Consider the following 18861-nt stretch of genomic DNA (forward strand, 5'->3'; position numbering starts at 1 on the left):
TGTGTGTGTGTGTGTGTGTGTGTGTGTGTGTGTGTGTGTGTGTCAGTAGTACTGTGCAAAAGTCTTGAGCCACCCCTCATTTCTTGTTGTTTTGGAGCCAGACTTTCTTTTAATTCTTTATAGCAGTGAGCAACAATTCTCCAAGATCTTAAAATCTTTTAAAAGTTTTTCTGAAAGTTATATTCAGAAGAAATAGGTCAAATAATCCAGCAAAGATCTGAAACATGACCTGAGAGATGCATCTGACCCTTCAGTTCGTTTACTGTTCACTGAAGCCTCATAAGAAATGGAAGAGTGGCTGTTAAGAAGTAAAATGGAGAAAATGTTAAGGTATGTCAAATTACACAAGAACTGGACCAAATATCAGTCCCAACGGGTCTTCTTTGAAACAAAAATTTGAATTTTTTAGTTCAAATTATAGTCAATAAGAAAGATGTAACACAGTTTGTGACTGCAGCCAAACATGGCCGAGGCCCTGTCATGGCTTGTGGCTACATTTCAGCGAGTGGTGTTGGGGATCTTGTCAAATCAATTGACATCAATACTACAGAAATGTACGGTCAGATTTTGATCCACCACGTGGTACCTTCTGCAAAGTATCTGATTAGAAGAAGCTTCAACTTTCAGTATGACAACGATCCCAAACACACTGCCAGAGCAGTAAAAGATACCAGGACAGAAAAACACCCAATTAAACACTGTCAGTCTTGGATTGGCCTCTCCAGATCCCAGACCTCAAAATTGCTGAAGCAGTGTGGGATCCTCTTGATAGGGAAGAGAACAAAAGGCAGCCAACATTCAAGGAAGAGCTTTGAATGTCTTTTAAGAAGCCCGGACAACAATTTCTGGAGACCACTTAAAGAAATGAGAAGAAAGCACATTTTTCACACTTTCCTAGCAAAATATAAAGAAATGCTGCGTAGCTCAAGACTTTTGCACAGTACTGCATGTGCAAGCCCCCATGCCTTTAGGCATGGTTTTCCTAAATGACAATAGAGTGAAGGAGCCTGAAGCACATGATGACATCCAGAGGGATGGGAGGGTTCAGGTGATTTCCATCCAAACGGAGATACCTGAAAACAACAGAGCAGGTATCTAATATGTCATTGGGATTTTAACTCTTTGAACTTGGCATTTCCAGACAAAATTCTTTTGTTCTTGTTTACTTCCTGTTAACACACAGGTCACACAGCTCAGACAAGTTCATTATTTAGGTTAGTGCTGAGACACGCATTATGACATAATGTGAAATACCTTAGCTTGGGAACCTGGCTCATATCACTCGGGTCAGCTTGCACGCTGTATGGGCAGATCTGGGTGCCATTGATGTCTGTCAGGAAAATACACAGTCATGAAGATCTAGTCTTCAAGTGCTCACATGTGCATATAAATAAGAAAATATGCTATTTTAGATTTGACAGTTTTGTTTTTTTATTGTATAATTTATTTCATTATAGCAATTTACATACAGGAAGAGCAGGGTATAGCCTGATAATAGTCTGAGAAGATAATTATCTTAAATATTATGCATAATGTGAATTTTTTTATTTAAACATGCAATGCTTAGCATACATTTTCAGAAGAAATCTTTATTTTTTATGATGTTTTAACTTAGAAAATAGCATGAGAAATGTTTTTAGGAATATAAAAAAAAGGATACAAAAAAGACAGAAATATGAGTGTGTTTAAATGATACTGAAGTGGGTATATTTGAGAAAAAAACAAACACACCTTTAAACAGAGCTCAACTGTAAAATTGATTATACTTTATTGCAAAACACAAGTAGGTAAGTATTTTAAATCGCATCACATCTGATTTTTCTCTGTAATGTGACACATACTCAGACATATAAGCGTTTCAAGTTGAAAATGTGCTGTTGTGTTACAGAGTCCACTAATATTAATGCATTTCTAACTGTGTAGTTATATGTAGTTATAACCCACAAAACAAAACAAAACCCAGCAGCATCCTTCTCTCACCCCAACCGGTCGCAGCAGATGGCCGCCCCTCCCTGAGCCTGGTTCTGCCGGAGGTTTCTTCATGTTAAAGGGTGTTTTTCCTTCCCACTGTCGCCAAAGTGCTTGCTCATAGGGGGGTCATATGATTGTTGGGTTTTTCTCTGTATCTATGAAGCGCCTTGAGGCGACTTTTGTTGTGATTTGGCACTATATAAATAAAATTGAATTGAATTAACGGTCTGGAAGAAGATTGCATTGTGTAAGCCCTTAAATTATTGCATCAAAATAACTAAGAAACATGTTTTTTAAAATAATTCCAAATACAATTGAACAGGAGGACACATCTCGTCATGATAATTAACTTCAGTGGAAGTTGAAAAAAAAATGGCCTGAAGCCAAAGTAGTTTTGTAGTCATGACGCAGAAACAGGTATAACAGAATACCCTGAAAAAATACTTTCGGTTTGTGTTGCACGCTGATCAAATTACAGCTGTAGTGTCAACAGACTACACTGATCTGTCTTCATTAAAGTCGGCATAGGACACAAGACAATTGGGTATAATTAACCAAGATAATTTACAGCGGTTAATGCATAGGTTAAAAAGGGGGGGTTGAATCTACGACATATTATTTGTTTAGTTGCTACACCACCAGATCCAAACAGAAACAGGGAGACATGGACAACACTAAGACCACATTGAACTGAGAAGCTAAGGTGACCTGACACAGCTGCAAGTTGCTGGAAGTTACATGAAGAGCCCTGACATTCAGCCCAAGTTGAGACAAACTGTGGTTATGCTCCCTGATGTGGAGGCCTTGCTTTAGCACAGTGATGACCACTCACTGGGACAGACGTGGCTGCTGGTTACTTACTCTCAATGCTGTTGTGGTCGAGATGCAGGTGCTCCAGGTGACCGTTGAACAAAGGAATCGAAGCGAGCTGGTTGTGGGACAGTTGCAAGTCTAGCAGGCTGGAGACATTGAACACATTCTTGGGAACTCCTTTATCACTCAGCTGGTTGTAGTTCAGCCTCACAAAAGCCAGGTGAGCATGGTTGTCAAAGTAGTTTCTGAAAAAAGACAATAATAAAGATTCTTAGTGGGAATAATCAACTTTGGGACAATGCGTGCACCGTATACTTGCTTTGGGATGTCATCGATACGGTTCCTATCCAAGAAAAGCTGCACGAGGCTGGTTGGTATACTAGTAGGCATCTTCTTCAGCGTGTTATGAGCCAGGTTGAGCTGCACCAGGTTCGTAAGGCCCTTAAAGCTGTTCTTACCCAGGCCACTGTCACTCAGCTGACAGAAAAGACATCACATATTTGCTCCACAAACGCTAGAGATTTAGTTCTCCATACATGTCTAGATAGCACAGTGTTGTAACAGTGAGGTTCACCTGGTTGTGATACAGATCGAGCATAGTCAGGCTCCCCATGTTGTTGAAGGCCCCAGGTGGGATCTTGGAAATACGATTCCTACTAAGGCGGAGCTGTTCCAGAGTTTCTGGGAGGCCTGAAGGGACTTCATTAAGCTGGTTTCGTTGGGCGTAGAGATACAGAAGTGCTGGAAGCTTTTCAAACACCTGCGTGAGAGATAGATGCAAAGCAACCGTAGTAAAGTGATTCTATTTCTTTAAATCCTGAGCATTTATAGAGGTGAACTCCCTGACCTGCTTATCTATCTGATGAATACGGTTGTTTGCTAGATTGATCCAGCGGACCTCAGAGGCGTTGAGGAAGGGCTCCGAGGTTATCTCAGAGATGTAATTGTTCTGGAGATACAGGTAGTGAGTCCTGGATGGGATTGCTGGGATTACACGAATGTTCCGGTTCTCGCAGTTGAGCGCATTCGGGTAGCTTGGGGCGCAAAAACACTCCCGGGGGCAGTCAGGAAAGATGGAAGGTGGGCCCAGGATGGGTGGGGGGAAATCTGTTGGTTCCTTGGGCTCAGGCTGGGGTGGTACAGTTGGGAGACGAGCAGGAGGCTTTCTGGGGGTAGCTGGGCGCCTGGTGGGCTTCTTTGGCCGAGGCCTCTGTGTGAACACTGCCCCCAGTAGGAGGAGCAGAGTCAGTGCAGACAGGAGTCTTGCACCAGCCTTCATTGTCCTAGGAAAAGCATAAAGTGTAAGTAGTGATTTCTACTGACTCTGCAGTAATCAAAGTGAAAGGCATTAAGTTAAGGAAGAAAGATGCTTCAAAAAAACAAAAAGAAAAACTAAATAGTTTAATTCAGTACAATATGTCCTTTTGTGTCTGTGAAGGTTCTCAGTCATCCAGGTCATTGTAGTCTAAGGAGCTTGGAAAGAAAAGTGTCTGGACTTCTTTAAGTTGCTTGAAGACGTTTCACCTCTCATCCGAGAAGCTTCTTCAGTTCTAAGGTCAAATGGCGGAGAGTCCCAGATTTAAACCCAGTGGGAGTATCCCCCCAAAGCGGGACAAAAGGGCCCCCTGATGATCCTCTACCTAATCACATGAGCCAAGGTGTGAAAACGGGTGTGGGTCACAATCAGCCAGGGTTTCAGGTGAGCTCATTGTGAGCTGGGATGTCATGCTTTCTCCAAGCATACACAGTCTTTCGAGGATGCCAATGTTAACATCTTGGACAGAGAGGACAGATGGTTTGAAAGAGGAGTGAAAGAAGCCATGGATGTCCACTGTGAGCGACCATCTTTGAACAGAGGCGGTGGTTTGCGACACCAACTGTCTGCCATCTATAATCCAGTTTTGAGTTCCCTCCCCAGACGTCTTAACGCCCATCCTGGGCCATCTGACCTCAGGAAATCGCATGATAGGGTGGGGCCAGGTTTCACAATGAGCTCACCCGAAACCCTGGCTGATTGTGACCCACACCCATTTTCACACCTTGGCTCATGTGATTAGGTAGAGGATTATCAGGGGGCCCTTTTGTCCCTCTTTGGGGGGAAACTCCCACTAGGTTTAAATCTGGGACTCCCCACCATTTGACCTTAGAACTGAAGAAGCTTCTTGGATGAGAGGTGAAACGTCTTCAAGCAACTTAAAGAAGTTCAGATGCTTTTCTTTCCAAGCTCCTTAGAATATGTCCTTTTGGTGCTTCTTTCTCCATGTGGGTGTAATGACTCAGCTGTGTACAAACCCTCCTTTTTTCCTACAAGGCTACGTGCAATCCAGGGCATTCATCTTATCTCTGATTTTACTAAAAATATCCGTTAGTTTGTATTTCCCTTTGGAAAGATTCCACTTTAAAGCTGGTTACTGTTCGACCCATTTTAAGAGGTAGTTTTCAGGGTTGAACTGAGTGAAACAGCATTACCAAGGCCTACATGAAGCAATGCTCACCTGACTCTATAAAAACATTGAGGTTTAATTTTATATACCAAGATTGTCCCCAGCCTACCTTAAGTATTGCTTCCACACTTCTATTGCAGTTTAAACTAATGTAAGATGGACATGTGTAGCTCGGTAACGTAATCTGTGTTTGAAGAGGTGGGATCATCTGAGGAGGAGCCATACATCCTTAATTTGATTAAATTCAAGAGAATGTAGGGCAGATACTAATACAGGAAATGAGCGCTTATGAAAGGATAAAGGCACTATTGTAAGCATGGGTCGAGAGGGGGGAGGTGTGTAGAGAAAGCAAGCCTGCAAGGTTAAAATATGTCAACAAAAGGGAGGCGCACTGGAATGAAGCTCTCATGAACTCAATATGTATTTACAGCATTTTATAATCAGTGTGTGTTTAAAATTTCACACCAGGAGGATTTGTTTTGTGTGTGCATGAGGAATTTTCCAAAGTTGCTTTGAAAAAGGAATTTCCATTTTGTATAGTTCATCACATTGATCATACAAGGAGTCATCTTAGGCACACCTATGAGCTTGCATTTCACAATGAGAGGACAGGGGAGGTGATTTTTACATGTTCTGTAACTGACGGGGTTTAAGAATATATAACAACTGTGAGCAAATCGGTTTAGCTACAGTGCTATGAAAAAGTATTTACCCCCACGCCCCATTTGTCACACTTGCATGTTTCAGATTATAAAACACATTTCAACATTAGACTCAAATAACCAGAGTAAATGCAAAATGCAGTTTTTAAATGATGATTGCATCTATTAAGGGAAAACAAAAAATAGCCAAACCTACCTGGCCTGGGAAAATATTCTGTGGACTAACAGGACTCGTTGCATCTGGTGTAAAACTAACATAGCCAAAAGTACATCATACCACCAGTCAAATATGGTGGTGTGATAGTCTGGGACTGCTTTGCTGCTGGACGACTTGCCGTAATTGATGGAACCATGATTCCTGCTCTCTACCAGAAAGTCCCGAAGAAGGTCCAGCTATCCGTTTGTGCCCTGAAGCTTAACCTCACTCGGGTTATTAAGCAGCACAATAGTCCAAAACACACCACAAGAGCCACCTCTGAATGGCTCAGAAAAGTACAAAAAAAATGAAGATTTAGACCCTTGAATGTGTCTGGAACAATTCTGAAAAGAAGAGTGTGCTAAAATTACTCCACAGCAACGTAAGAGCATCATTGTCAGTTAGGGAAGGGAATCGAGAACCAGTTCTTGCAGAGAACTAGTTCCCAGTAGTTCAGTTTCTTGGAATTGTTGGTTTGCTTGCCTGTGGATCACTGTTATCAGTTGTAGCACTCAAACAACAATCAGCTGATTATCAGCTGATCTAAGTTCACATGCAGGAGGAGGAAAACAGTGGCACAGTCTGCAGCGTGGATATGGACTTTACTTTCAATTCATTGCATAATAGGACGAGAGCACGATGTTACAGTAGACAGAAACAGCTGCATTATGCTGCTAACACAGCTTCAGGTTTTTGCAAGCACCTGTACAGACAGCATGCTAATACTAAGCTAGCCAAAAACACAGAGAGATGTTATGAGTATGTGCCCAAGCCCAGGAGTCAGACCCTTAACTTCAACAGGTAAAAAAAAATGATGAGCAGTTTTTACCTGTTCATGTTTCTACAGTAGAATCACTGTGGCAATCACTTTAAAGTCTCTTTTTGCTTGTGTTGTGTTGTCAGCATTGTGTTTGTGTTCATATGTCTGTCCTCATTAGGATCAAGATTTGCATTGGTGTGTAGGACTGTAGCCTGAAGGTGTATCTTGTTAAATGTTAATTATGAGGCAAAGCTTTTCAGCTCATTTTATGAAAAAAAAAAGAAAAAGTAACGAGTAAGTAACTAAGTAATGTACTGCATCACCTTTAATGAAAGTGTTCTGTGTAATATTTGTAATATTTGTAATATTTACTTTTTTGAGTAATGACCCACCACTGAACACAACAAGGGGGAGAAATAACTCCACAACATGCACAAACATTTGACAAAGCACAAAGCAATTCATTTGCATGAATGTAATATTGACATGATGGTTAGAGATGGTGGTGACTCTCAAAACAAAGCCAGTGAGATCCCAGTGAGAATCGATAAGTAATACTAATAATGGAATCAGTTAATTCTTCTCAGTTCCCATCCCTGCCATCAGTTATGTTTGATTGCAGTTCTTGCTGCCAAGGGAGGCACAGCCAGTTATTAAAATTTGGGGGGCAATTACTTTTTCGCAGAGGGCCAGGTAGGTGTGGATAACTTTTTCTCTTATTGAGAGAAGCCATCATTTAAAAACTGTATTTTGGTATTAAAATCTGTTTGATGATCTGAAACATGAAAATGTGACAAATATGCAAAAACATTAATAAATCAGGAGGGAGAGGGATACTTTTTCTGTATGTGGACAATGAAATTACGTCACACTGAGACTGAAACACACACATACACGCTGTTGTTTGGCTTATCATTCCAGGTATTTACCCTTCAGTGAATCTAATTCACGTTTCAAAGTGAAACGATCTTTTTCAGGCCATGGTAACTATGGCTAAATCGTTATCCTCTATATCATGAGCAAAGGCCTGCAAATAAGTAAGATAAGATAAGATAAGATAGAACTTTATTAATCCCTCGGGTGGGTTCCTCTGGGAAATTGGGTTTCCAAAAGCACAGCACCGACAGAAGTTACAGTTACAGAATGTTATACACACACACACACACACACACACACACACACACACACACACACACACACACACACACACACACACACACACACACACACACACACACACACATAAATACAGAGACAAATATAAATAAAATATACGAAGGGGATAAATAGAATAAATAGGAATAAAAATAAAAATACAAGTGAATTGCACATTTCAAGTATTGAGGTCTATTTGCACCATTTACTATTTACAAAAGTATTGCACAAAGGTATTGCACAGTGAGGTGAAGAGGCACTACAGCTTAGTTGTTCCCCCCTCCTTTGTCCCCCTGTTTCTCCTCCCTCTCCCCCCCAGAGAGGAGTTAAACAGTCTGATGGCGTGTGGGACAAAGGAGTTTTTAAGTCTGTTAGTTCTTGTCTTGGGGAGAAGCAACCTGTCACTGAACAGACTCTTCTGGTTGTTAATGGCCGTGTGCAGTATCACAAAGTATCACAAAGATTTAGAAAAACAAACTCTCATCACAGAGGCACCATTTGTTTCCAGTGCTCTTTCTCTTTGCCTTTGATCAGTTTGATATAAATCATGGCGCAGGAATGAGCCTCATATCTAAAATGCTTGAAATAACAAATCTGAACATTTCTCTGACAGCATTCCCTGGCACTGCCCTTCATTTTCCCTCTCAGAGCCTTGCAACCCCTCGTTTAAATCCAGAGCCAGATTTCCTTCCTGTCGTTCTGCTGTTATGACCAGAAGTTTGGCAAACAATTAAAGACTCAATATCCACAATGGCTGATTCACCAGTTTGTTATTTATGACCTCAATGAGTTAATCTGATCGTTATCAGCATGAGAACTATACTTAGGATGGTAGGACAGAGATCACTGCTAGTACATGACACAAACACTCTGTTGCAAAGCTTTAAAACAAACAAAATCTACTGTGACTTTGAACTGGATCTGCATATTTTAAACATCAGAGACTTTTGTCTTACTGGACTTGATGAAAACCATGTGGACCTACTAAGTGGTGGTATTACGTTCTCAACAGCTGTTTGCAAGGTTAAAAACATATATCCAAGTACTGGTGAGATAAAAGTTAAACATTACTAAAAAATAACACAATCTTACGTTACTGCTGATATTTTTCATGTGCAGCTATTAAACAGTTTGCTTTATATATATATTTAAAGTTTAGAATTATTTGGTTAAAGGAAAAGTAGAAAGTCTTAGGAATTAGTGTGAGTTTTAGGTTATATCTCAAAAATTTTCAGTTTCATAACGCCCTTTTCATCACTGATGATGAGCTCTTTCCAACCTTTTTTTTTTGGCAGAACAGCCCGTCGTTCCTTTACCAAAAAAAGAAAGAAAGAAAAAAACTAGTGTTTCATAAAACCACTTTTTAAAAAAAGTCATGATGAAAAGTTACATCATCCCCAGTCGACTTCACTCATCTGAGTCCTGTAACTGTGACTAAGCACAATAATCACAAAGGTTATGCCAAGATTTTCTCTAACATCTAGTGTATATTATATATATACATGTACAGATGTTTTCCATACATTTAGAAATACGAAAACTCCAACTAAGTGTGCTCTTTGATGCTCTAATAAAACATGAGAAATTTATTAAGAAGCCAAACGACAGTAGATATAATGTCAACATAGCTGAGAGCAGAAGAACGAACATCAGAAATCTGGAAACTTTCATCCCCGCGTCTTTGTACACATCGCCATCAGCCAGCTCCAAAGTAGCTGCTGTTTTTCTTTTCAAACTCTTCACACACTTCACAAACCTTCTTATGTCAGCACATCATGTGATTGCACATTTTTTTCAGTGCATGCTTGTTTTTAAACCATTTCCAGAACGTTCCATTTCAGCTTCTTAAACTGTTAGTTTACACCCATGTAGGAACTGCATCCATCTGAATTCACCACAGAAGAAGCCAAAAATGTATTTGTGCACCGCCTTTAAAACCCCCGGGGATCCATCTGATTGCCAAAAGTGAGCAATATGGCATTTCTTTTGTAAAAAAAACAGCAGCTAAAGCTCTTCTAGTCTGCATATTTTCACTTGCACTGCAGTTGCAGCTCTCTCCACTCACTAATGGAAAAAGATGAAATCAAGGTGAGCGTGCAGCAGCACAGAAAAGCAGCAGAGTCACAGCGTGTGGCAGCTCCCTGGAGGACAGAGTACCACTTTGTATGGCAAACTGTTTCTATAGAAACTCGGCAGCATGGCCCAGCTGTGCCCGTGCCAGGATTCCCCTTCTGTCCACAAACACTTCCCTCACTGCCTCTCCTGGCTTCTCTGTTTCACACTCACACACACACATGCACAGAACTCTGTCTGCATTCTTACCTTTACTCATCAGGTCCCTTCAGTGGAAACAACAAATAAAGGGTCTTACCTGCCTCTGGTACCTGCCCTCTTTTGTCAAGTCACAAGTTTTGTGTCTTTTCTTCTCTCTGCCTCTCTCACTCTTCTCCTATCCCTCGCTCCCTCACTCCCTCTTGCTCTTCCTCTGTTCCTCTGGTCCCTAGCCCTCCCTTCCCTCTCTCTCCCCCTCTCGCTCTCCTTTGGTGGACAAGCCTGCCTGTTGGGTTTGTTCCCTGGCTTCTTTCCCTCTGAAGGTCACAGTGGTTCTTTTTTTCACCCCCTTAGCTTGGCTCAGAGCCACAGAGGTTTAATCTTAATTCCTTCTGGTAGACCACCGGCTCTTTTATGTGTCTGAACCGTTGTACAGTTTGTTATTATTTTGTTTTTGTCAACTATATGATGAGTGTGTAGGTCTGAAAAATTAAACAACTAAATACATAAACACCAGGGCACCATGATGTGTTTGCATGCCATATTTGCGTGTTTGCAACAAGCCTTAGTTTCTGTATCTGTAGTCTTTGAGAAACAAACACTGGACCTCTGTGAGGGAAAGCCCAGCTGTAACTGCATCTCCTCTTTGTCTCCCACCCACCCCGCCATTGTTTAGATGACTGCACTCAGATCCAGTCATGTGCTTTTCATTAGAAGCATCTCTCCGCTGACTCCATGGCATCTCTTCTGTGTCAGTTAAATATCCAGGCACGCTCTTTCTTTTTTCTTCCCCCCCTTCCCTCTAGTGTAAGTACACGAAAGCAGTCTGATTTTCGAAGTCCAAATGTGGAGTAGAGGGTGATGTGATGGGGCTCTCAGGAAGTGGGGCTGGTGGCATGAAGTAGGGTCTGTGTGTGTGTGTGTGTGTGTGTGTGTGTGCATGTGTGTGTGTTTAGCTAATATGTCACCAGGGGTTTGGAGGTGGACATGTGTTTGCTACCCTGCATTCCTGCAGAGTGAGCTGCAGCTGAATGATAATGAGGTGAACATATGTGGGGATATGTCTTTAAGACACATGTACACACATGCTTCCTTTTCCCGCCGCGCTCCTGTCTCCCACTCAGTCAGTGATTATGATACAGTCGGGTCAAACATCTGGACCAGACTGTTTCCAGCTAAGGAAGGAGAGTATACTTTAACAAACAGGTCGCAAAACGGGTGTGTGTAACAAATACGTCACCCCCCCCCCCCCCCCCCCCCCCCCAATCTGCTCTGCTACCATTTACATGTGAGAGTTGTTTAGTGACTCAGCTCTAATCAGCGTCAGCGACTTAATTTCTGTGTAAGAGTTTTTCTCTCTCTTTTTTTGCAGCGTTCGAGGATGACATTATTGGAAACAGCTGCTCATTAGCAGCACCAGTCCAACATTTGTTTAATGTTTCATATATCATGGAAATAACACAATAACCAAGAAGTTTACACTGAACATCCACCCATCCATTTTCTCTCTCTTAACCAATTCATGGTTGCTGGCGTGGGGGTTGGGTTGGAGCCTATCCTAGCATTCTTAGTGTGAAAGGCGGGGTACACTCGGGACAGATCGCCAGTTTGTTGCAGAGTTTAAATTGAACAAATTCTAAATTAAATTAAAGGGTTTTTCTGAATGAGGTAGCCCGCCACAAATTTCTCTTGCTGCTGTTTGGCCCTAGACCCACACTAAATGTGACAAAACTGGTCTGTGGCTGCAGTGTTCTCTACACACAGGTGGGCATCTGTGAAAAAGGGAAAAATCTGGGTGTTAACTAGTCCTAATGTTGTAGGACTAATGTACTCATACCCTGCAATAGTGCAACAGATGAGAGAAACACAACAAAGAGAAATAGCAGCATGTTAAGACATCTATGTTTTAAGTATAAGGCAGAGTCAATAATTCTTTAGCTTTTTAACTTTCACCTGACTGGTTGGATAGTAACAAGAGAGCCACGTGATCCAATCCAATCCATTTTTATTTTTATTTTTTGTAGGCACTGATGAAAAAAACAGCACCAAATCGATAGAGAATATTGCAGAAAAGAGGGGTCAGAAATAGGAGACTGCATTCTGTGAACTGATCACCATTTAAACTGTGACTGCAATAAAGATTTGACTTGAACAGAATGAGTAGGAAAACCACTTCAGTTGATTCAGTTTTATTTATATAGCACCAATGCACAACAACAGTTGTCATAAGGTGATTTGTGTTTTACGGTAAAAATCCTACAATAAAGAGAAAGAAAGAAAGAAAACCCCAACAATCGCACAACACTCCCACCACCAGCAACACCACCCACTCATGAGCAAGAATTTGGTGACAGTGGTAAGGAAAAACTCCCCTTTAACAGGAAGAAACCTCAGGGAGAGTCAGACTTGGTGAGGGGCAGTCATCTGCTCTATCCGGTTGGGGGTGATGGGAAAGAAAAGTGGGCAGAGGGAGAGAGAGAGAGACAAGTGACATCGCCCCACTTTGATGTTTGCATTTTGATTTATGTTTAATAAGCTATCTTTGACTTAAGTAAACCTCTCATGTGGCTTCATGGCACCTACAGTACAGTTGTGAAGCACGTCATTCATTATCACCTTTTGTGTCTGAAATGGTGATTCTTGTATTTGCCACAATTTCACAACTGTGCTGATGCATGCTCACCATCTAAATACTGACATGTTTAGACACCATACATCTGCATCATTTCTTCTTGTGTGTATCAGAGCTTAAGCAGCCTTTGAGGATCAAACTGTGTGGTTTTGTTTTGCATGTGGAAACTGAGTCACATGGCCTGTGGAATGTAACTGCTTGGCCTTGCAGTGTTCAAGTACAGCCAGAGCCTGCACAGAGGTGAATGGATGTTAGGGCTCTCAGTTTTTCACAGCTGAATTCAACCTGCTGGTTCGAGAAGAGGGGCGTGTATAATGCCAGACCCTTGTCTTTACAGTAGGAAATCTTTAAGCAGTACTCCTTACCAGAGGTATCACATGCTGCAGCAGCTGTTTTCTTAGCAAATGGATAGAGTGAAGCTGGCTCAGCCCCAAAATGACTTGGTGTGTGTAATAATGTGAGAACTTTCCAAGAACGGTCTGTTCTGTCATCTAGAGAGTGATTTGGATGATTGAACTATTTGGTTTAATGGAGTTGCATATTAGTTTTAGCCAGAAATGTTCCCAGAGGAAGTCCAGTGAGAGGAATACTAATATTCTCCCAAACATTTACAGACAACTTTCTTTTTGCTGCAACAGCAAGATAATATGAAATCCCTTAGGAGAGCGTGTTTGTATATTAAGCTCTGAAGGCCACACCCTCTCTCTTATTTTCAAAGCTCTCAGTCGCTTTATGCCTTTTTTTTGGCAAATGGCAAGAGTTTATAATAAAACAGGGGTTTTGTAGAAGTCTCTGTGTTCGACTTTAAAGGATTCATGCTAAGACAAATCTGGCGTCTCTTAGATCATTTTCTGATTGCACAAATTATTTTCTAATTACTCATAAATAAACAGTGTTATTGAAACAAAGTAATGTTTATAGAAATATGAAAGAAGGATTTTGGTCATAAACGCTGAACTCTCTGTGCTAAGTGTCTTCCTTTAGGGCTTTAACAGTAAAGCATGCAGTGGCAGTCTACCCTATAGGATAAAGTCCCAGCAGCTGTTCATCAGCTGGATCCTAAATGCACACAAAGAAATCGTGTTATATTATTGATAAACTCAGTCTTTTATTGCTAGTTAGGACAAATTCTGCATGGTCACGATAAAAGTGAAATAAAACACTCTGAGCACCATCAGTCTGGGTTCCAAAAGCACCCGATGAAGCATTTCATGATCTCAAAATGTATATGAAATCATGAAATGACATGTTTTGGCTGCTGTCACACAGTAATTTCCCAAAATTGAGGTCAGATCTGGTTTATGTTATCCTATGAATCATAGTACATAATACATTAATAGAAAAAGCGGTTCACAAGTATGACGTTAAATAAAGGATCCTCCTGCGCAGTTAAGATTTCCAAATCAAAGATCACGTTGCACTCAATCAAACATAGTCAGACTTCAACTCACAGTATTCACTCCCATTCTGAATCAGTAAGTCATGTGTTAGCGATATTTTCCTTTAAATGTGACTAAAATATTTTGTTTGTGTCGCTTCTTTGAATATTTGAGCATTACTCTAAAATACGATGTATCTTTGGAGACTTCGATACCAGAAATTTGCCCTTGGGCTGTGGTAGAAGGAGAAGCGGGGTTATATAGAAGTCTTGATTAATCTATTAACTCTGTTAATATCTACAAAATGTTTATCGTCTGCCTTGACAAGTGGCTACAGCGTGAACATGCAGTGTCCTCGTGTAATCGAGCATAGAAAAAAGTGCATGTATAAATGTGTGAAGGAGGTATGCAGGACCTGAGGCTTTGAGTGCTCATGTGGAGTAGAAAAGCTCTATATAAGAACAATTCCATTTACCGTGTACAGTTTAAGCACACACACACACACACACACACACACACACACACACACACACACACACACACACACACACACACACACACACACACACACACACACACACACACAAACAGTATAGATGGTAGTGGTTGATCTGCTGAATTGGAGGTTTCAAAATGATTCTCCACAAAACCAGTGGGTGATGCCAGGGTGGCTATACAGTACTAGCCCTGTGACGCATGGGTCTGATCAGGTGTAATTCACAGCTGAGGGTGTTTAAATTCCTCAGCTAAACCAGTGACAGCTTTCATAAAAACAAGCAGCACTGTTCCATAGCTGCGGTTCAAGCATGTTATTCAGTCTTATCTCTGCTTTTTCACTTAGTTTTGGTTTTATGTGAATTTTTTTCAGTGCTCCATAATTGATCGCAGCACTTTTTGACAGAAACAAAGTACCTAGCGAATAATTAAATGTCAGTGTCTATCATATACTGCGTATTTTAATAGCACTTTATTTCCTCTAAAGCACTAAAACTCTACTTTCTAGTAAGAGCTTTTCATTCCTACACGTGCAGTTTAGATTGTAAACTGTGGAGGCTTACTAAGAATTGCCTGTCTTATGAGACAGAGATAGATGGAAGCAGGTTTCTCATATTCTGACTAATGAGCGTTTCTAAGCAGGCTGAAATGACAGCTAATCAAGCTGCTGTTAGTGTCGCTTATGTCTTTCTAGCTGGCGTGCGTTAAAGCAACAACACTGTGAAAGCCAATCCTGACATTGTGCATCGGTAGCCTTCACACTGACTAACATTATGCACACTGTCTCAACATGCTAAGAAATCTAAAGCTTGACACAGCTGTCATTGCTTGGACGCTTGCTCTGCTTGAACTTGTGGGCTGGCATGAACATGCTTAACGTCTGCATTTGACACCAATTTTGAATCACAGATGGATTCATTTAGATTAAAAAAGTGTTTATGAAGTGTAAGCGTGATACCGGTGCTAGAGCTATCTGCATGTTTGCACATGGCCTTACTGTGTTGGGTACGTTGCACGTGTTTCACATGTGAGGCTGCGTAGGTTAAATGAGGAATGTCTGATACACTTCCCATAAGAGTTCAAACTCTGCTCACACATAACACACGTATATCATATTCAACCTGGACCCTAAACCTCACATTTAACACCTTTACCCACTCAGACAAAGCAACCTCAACCCCCATTCCACCTACTGTCTCCCGTAATGTTTAGTCAAGACGATAATGAAAGTATCATTTAGGTAAATAAACAGGAAAACCACAATTGCTAAGTTTAATCTGAGTTGTACTGCATTACTAGTTGCCCAAACATGGGTCTCAGACAGGCGTAGGGATTGTGAGAAAACCTCAGGACCCCGAGTTATAAACAATACCTTTCAGTAATATGACAACTTTGAGGACTCTGATCAGTATAAATGCAATAAATCCATTAGAGCACACATTTTTCTGAAGCATCTTAAAAACAAAATAAATAAATAAAATACGCTGAGACTAAAATGCAAATTTGGCATTTGTTCGAGCAATGTGCTATTACTCATTTCTTTGGCTGAAGCTTCCAGGCTCACTAACAGAAACTTTATGAACATTATGCATTTCCCTCCATTTTGCTGAGGCTCATTACTGTAAGCTCATGGCCATTCCTATTTGTGAAAGTGTCTCAGTAAAAAGTAATTGCTGCCATAAGTAACAGAAGAAATTCTTACTGCGCTACATGCAATAGGAGGGACCCTTTAAGGAAGGACAAGACAGCACAATCAGCATCTGTGTGCAGTTTTATGTGTGCGTGTCTGTGTGTAATGAGAGGGCTGGAGGTCTCCTGCTTGTAAACAGGCCTGTAAATGTAACTAACGGCTTCCTCAGTCATCTCGCCAAAACCACCAGACCCATGCAAGTCTGCACTGGATTCCAAGCTACCATCTGTGCCTAGCAACAGACTCTTCACACAGCTGGGCGGTTCCCATCAGCTTTATATATAATTACTCTATTAGTCACTATAGGGGGCTGGCACATGAGCACATTCATAATTTTTCCTTAACTGTTTAATACAGATTTAAGGAAAAGTGGCTTTATGGGGGGATTGTGGGCAGAGACACAATTACCCAATTCACTATCCTGCAAGTACTTCACACACAACCTGCAGCGCAGCTATGGACACACAAGTCAGCCAGTCTTTTACCTTGAAGATAAATAAAGACAGAGATGCTGATATTTTGGCAACAATCCGGTTAATTCATTGCCACCAATCTCTGGCTTTTTCCGATTAAATATGGGGTTAATTCACTTCTCCAAAGCATCCCCTCACTGTTAAGACAAGACAAACAGGGAAGAGCTGTGAAACAAGTAGAAGAACATGTGACAGGATTTGTAACTTACCCCAAGATCTTTCAGATGAACTGGAAAGTCATTCATAAGCCAGAACTAATGGCCCAGTGAGTATTTAACCTTACTGATGTGCTGCTTTCTAAATGCACCGTGGCATGGCACTATAACTTAGTCAGCTATGTTAAACTGGCATTTAAATAACCCATAGCTTCTCTTCTTTCCTCATTCTCTTGTAGATGTGGACACAGCCACAGGAGGAGCTTTTACCTCATTTTCATCAGTTTGACAAAAAAAAGTATAACTTCAACAGAGGTACTTTCTAATTAGTTTATATTTTTATTTCTTTTTTTTTTTTTTAATTCAGTTTAGTTTCAGATTCCAGAATGGATTTTCTTCTTTTACTTTCATTTTTATTGTTGTAAAATGTTTAGTTTTAGTTAATTTTTTTTATTACTATCAGCATTAGTTTTAGTCTTTTTATTTATTATTGTATGGAGGGCATATGCCAGAGGCAATATTTTTGAAACTCAGTACAGGTATTACAATAAAAACACTGAACTTTTTCAAAAGCAGATGACTCTGTTTGCAAGAGACGTCCATGAAACCTTCATCAGTGAGACATTTTTATTGATTTGTTTAAGTAGTTTAAGCGTTTTGCATTTTCAAAATTTAGCTAAAATGGTATTTCATATCTATCTATCTAATCTTATTTTTAGTTTAGTTTCAGTTAACCATAATAGCAATCGCGTGCAATGAACTGTGGTCTGAGCTGTCAGCTACAACACAGCAAGTGTTTAAATATTATCTGAAGAAGCAAGACAACATCCTGCGCTAATGCATTGCCATTTCTACCCACAGTTTCACCGCAACAACAAATAACAATAAGAGATAACATTAGTTTCCACATTGTTCACACATTAGCAAAAAGCCCCGTTATTACACTTCCTGCACACTTGATGCAACGCTGTCATTTATTTGAGTTTTTGACTGTGGAGTCCGATGACTCAAGTTCAATATTCACTCTCCTCGGCCAAATACGGGAGGGAGAAGTGTGCGTTTTTGGTGCTAATTTCTCAACTATTTCCGGTGTTCAGTTGTCATCTGTCTCTCTGTTGTTTGGCACTGAGAACGTGGTGTAATATGGGTTAGAGCCAGTGACAATGAACTAATACAGAAAAATCTATGACTATAAAATCAACACAAACAATGTCATAAAACTCTGTAGCACTTTGAGAAATCTTGCTCCAAGGCTTCGGAGTCTGTTCCTACATTAACATATTTTTCTTAGCAGCTCAAAATCAAGAAGGAGAACAGATCAGGAAGCAGCTGGGAACCATCCAGAAATATTTGCGATGGTAAAACAGATCATTGACGGCAGTGAATTAAATCGGAGATTCAAAGAGGCGAGTTTTTCCAACACCTGACGGGACAGTTTTGTGGGCAGGGGGATGTGATATGTGAAGCGTCCTGAGCTCTGCAGTTCTTTATGTTGCTGTTATGACACCACAGGGAACTTCATAGCAGATTGTTTTGACTGGTGGTTTCCAAGGCACAGTTTAGTTCAGAGGAGAGGAATGGTGAGAGCCTTAACGATTTCACCAGCCAGAGTTTTGTTCTGCTGTAAAGATAATACTCCTGACTATGAATAAAGTCTAAACAAACATGAGCTTTCAGTCTCTTTACAAAATTTAATACTTATTCAAACATGAAACCGAAAAAAATGAATACACAGAGCTGCTTTTGTATTTTTCCAGATCCATTA

General features: G+C 40.7%; 1 protein-coding gene across 2 annotated transcripts; it reads right to left on the reverse strand.

Annotated features, from left to right (window-relative positions):
• On the reverse strand, nucleotides 1–10508 carry prelp (proline/arginine-rich end leucine-rich repeat protein). 2 transcript variants are annotated; one of them, XM_080891674.1, is made up of 7 exons: nucleotides 10373–10508; nucleotides 3632–4067; nucleotides 3359–3544; nucleotides 3104–3261; nucleotides 2833–3029; nucleotides 1255–1330; nucleotides 1–1073 (listed from the first exon to the last, which is right to left on the reverse strand). In XM_080891674.1, the coding sequence occupies exons 2-7, from the start codon at nucleotides 4061–4063 to the stop codon at nucleotides 983–985; spliced, it is 1140 nt and encodes a 379-aa protein (XP_080747800.1). In that variant the 5' UTR covers nucleotides 4064–4067; nucleotides 10373–10508; the 3' UTR covers nucleotides 1–982. The 2 variants fall into 2 exon arrangements, with proteins under 2 accessions (XP_080747800.1, XP_080747799.1); XM_080891673.1 differs by lacking the exon at nucleotides 10373–10508 and adding an exon at nucleotides 6087–7199.
• Nucleotides 10509–18861: the final 8353 nt, after the last annotated feature.

The sequence above is a fragment of the Rhamphochromis sp. 'chilingali' genome, assembly GCF_963969265.1.
Source record: "Rhamphochromis sp. 'chilingali' genome assembly, chromosome: 9".
Taxonomy (NCBI): domain Eukaryota; kingdom Metazoa; phylum Chordata; class Actinopteri; order Cichliformes; family Cichlidae; genus Rhamphochromis; species Rhamphochromis sp. 'chilingali'.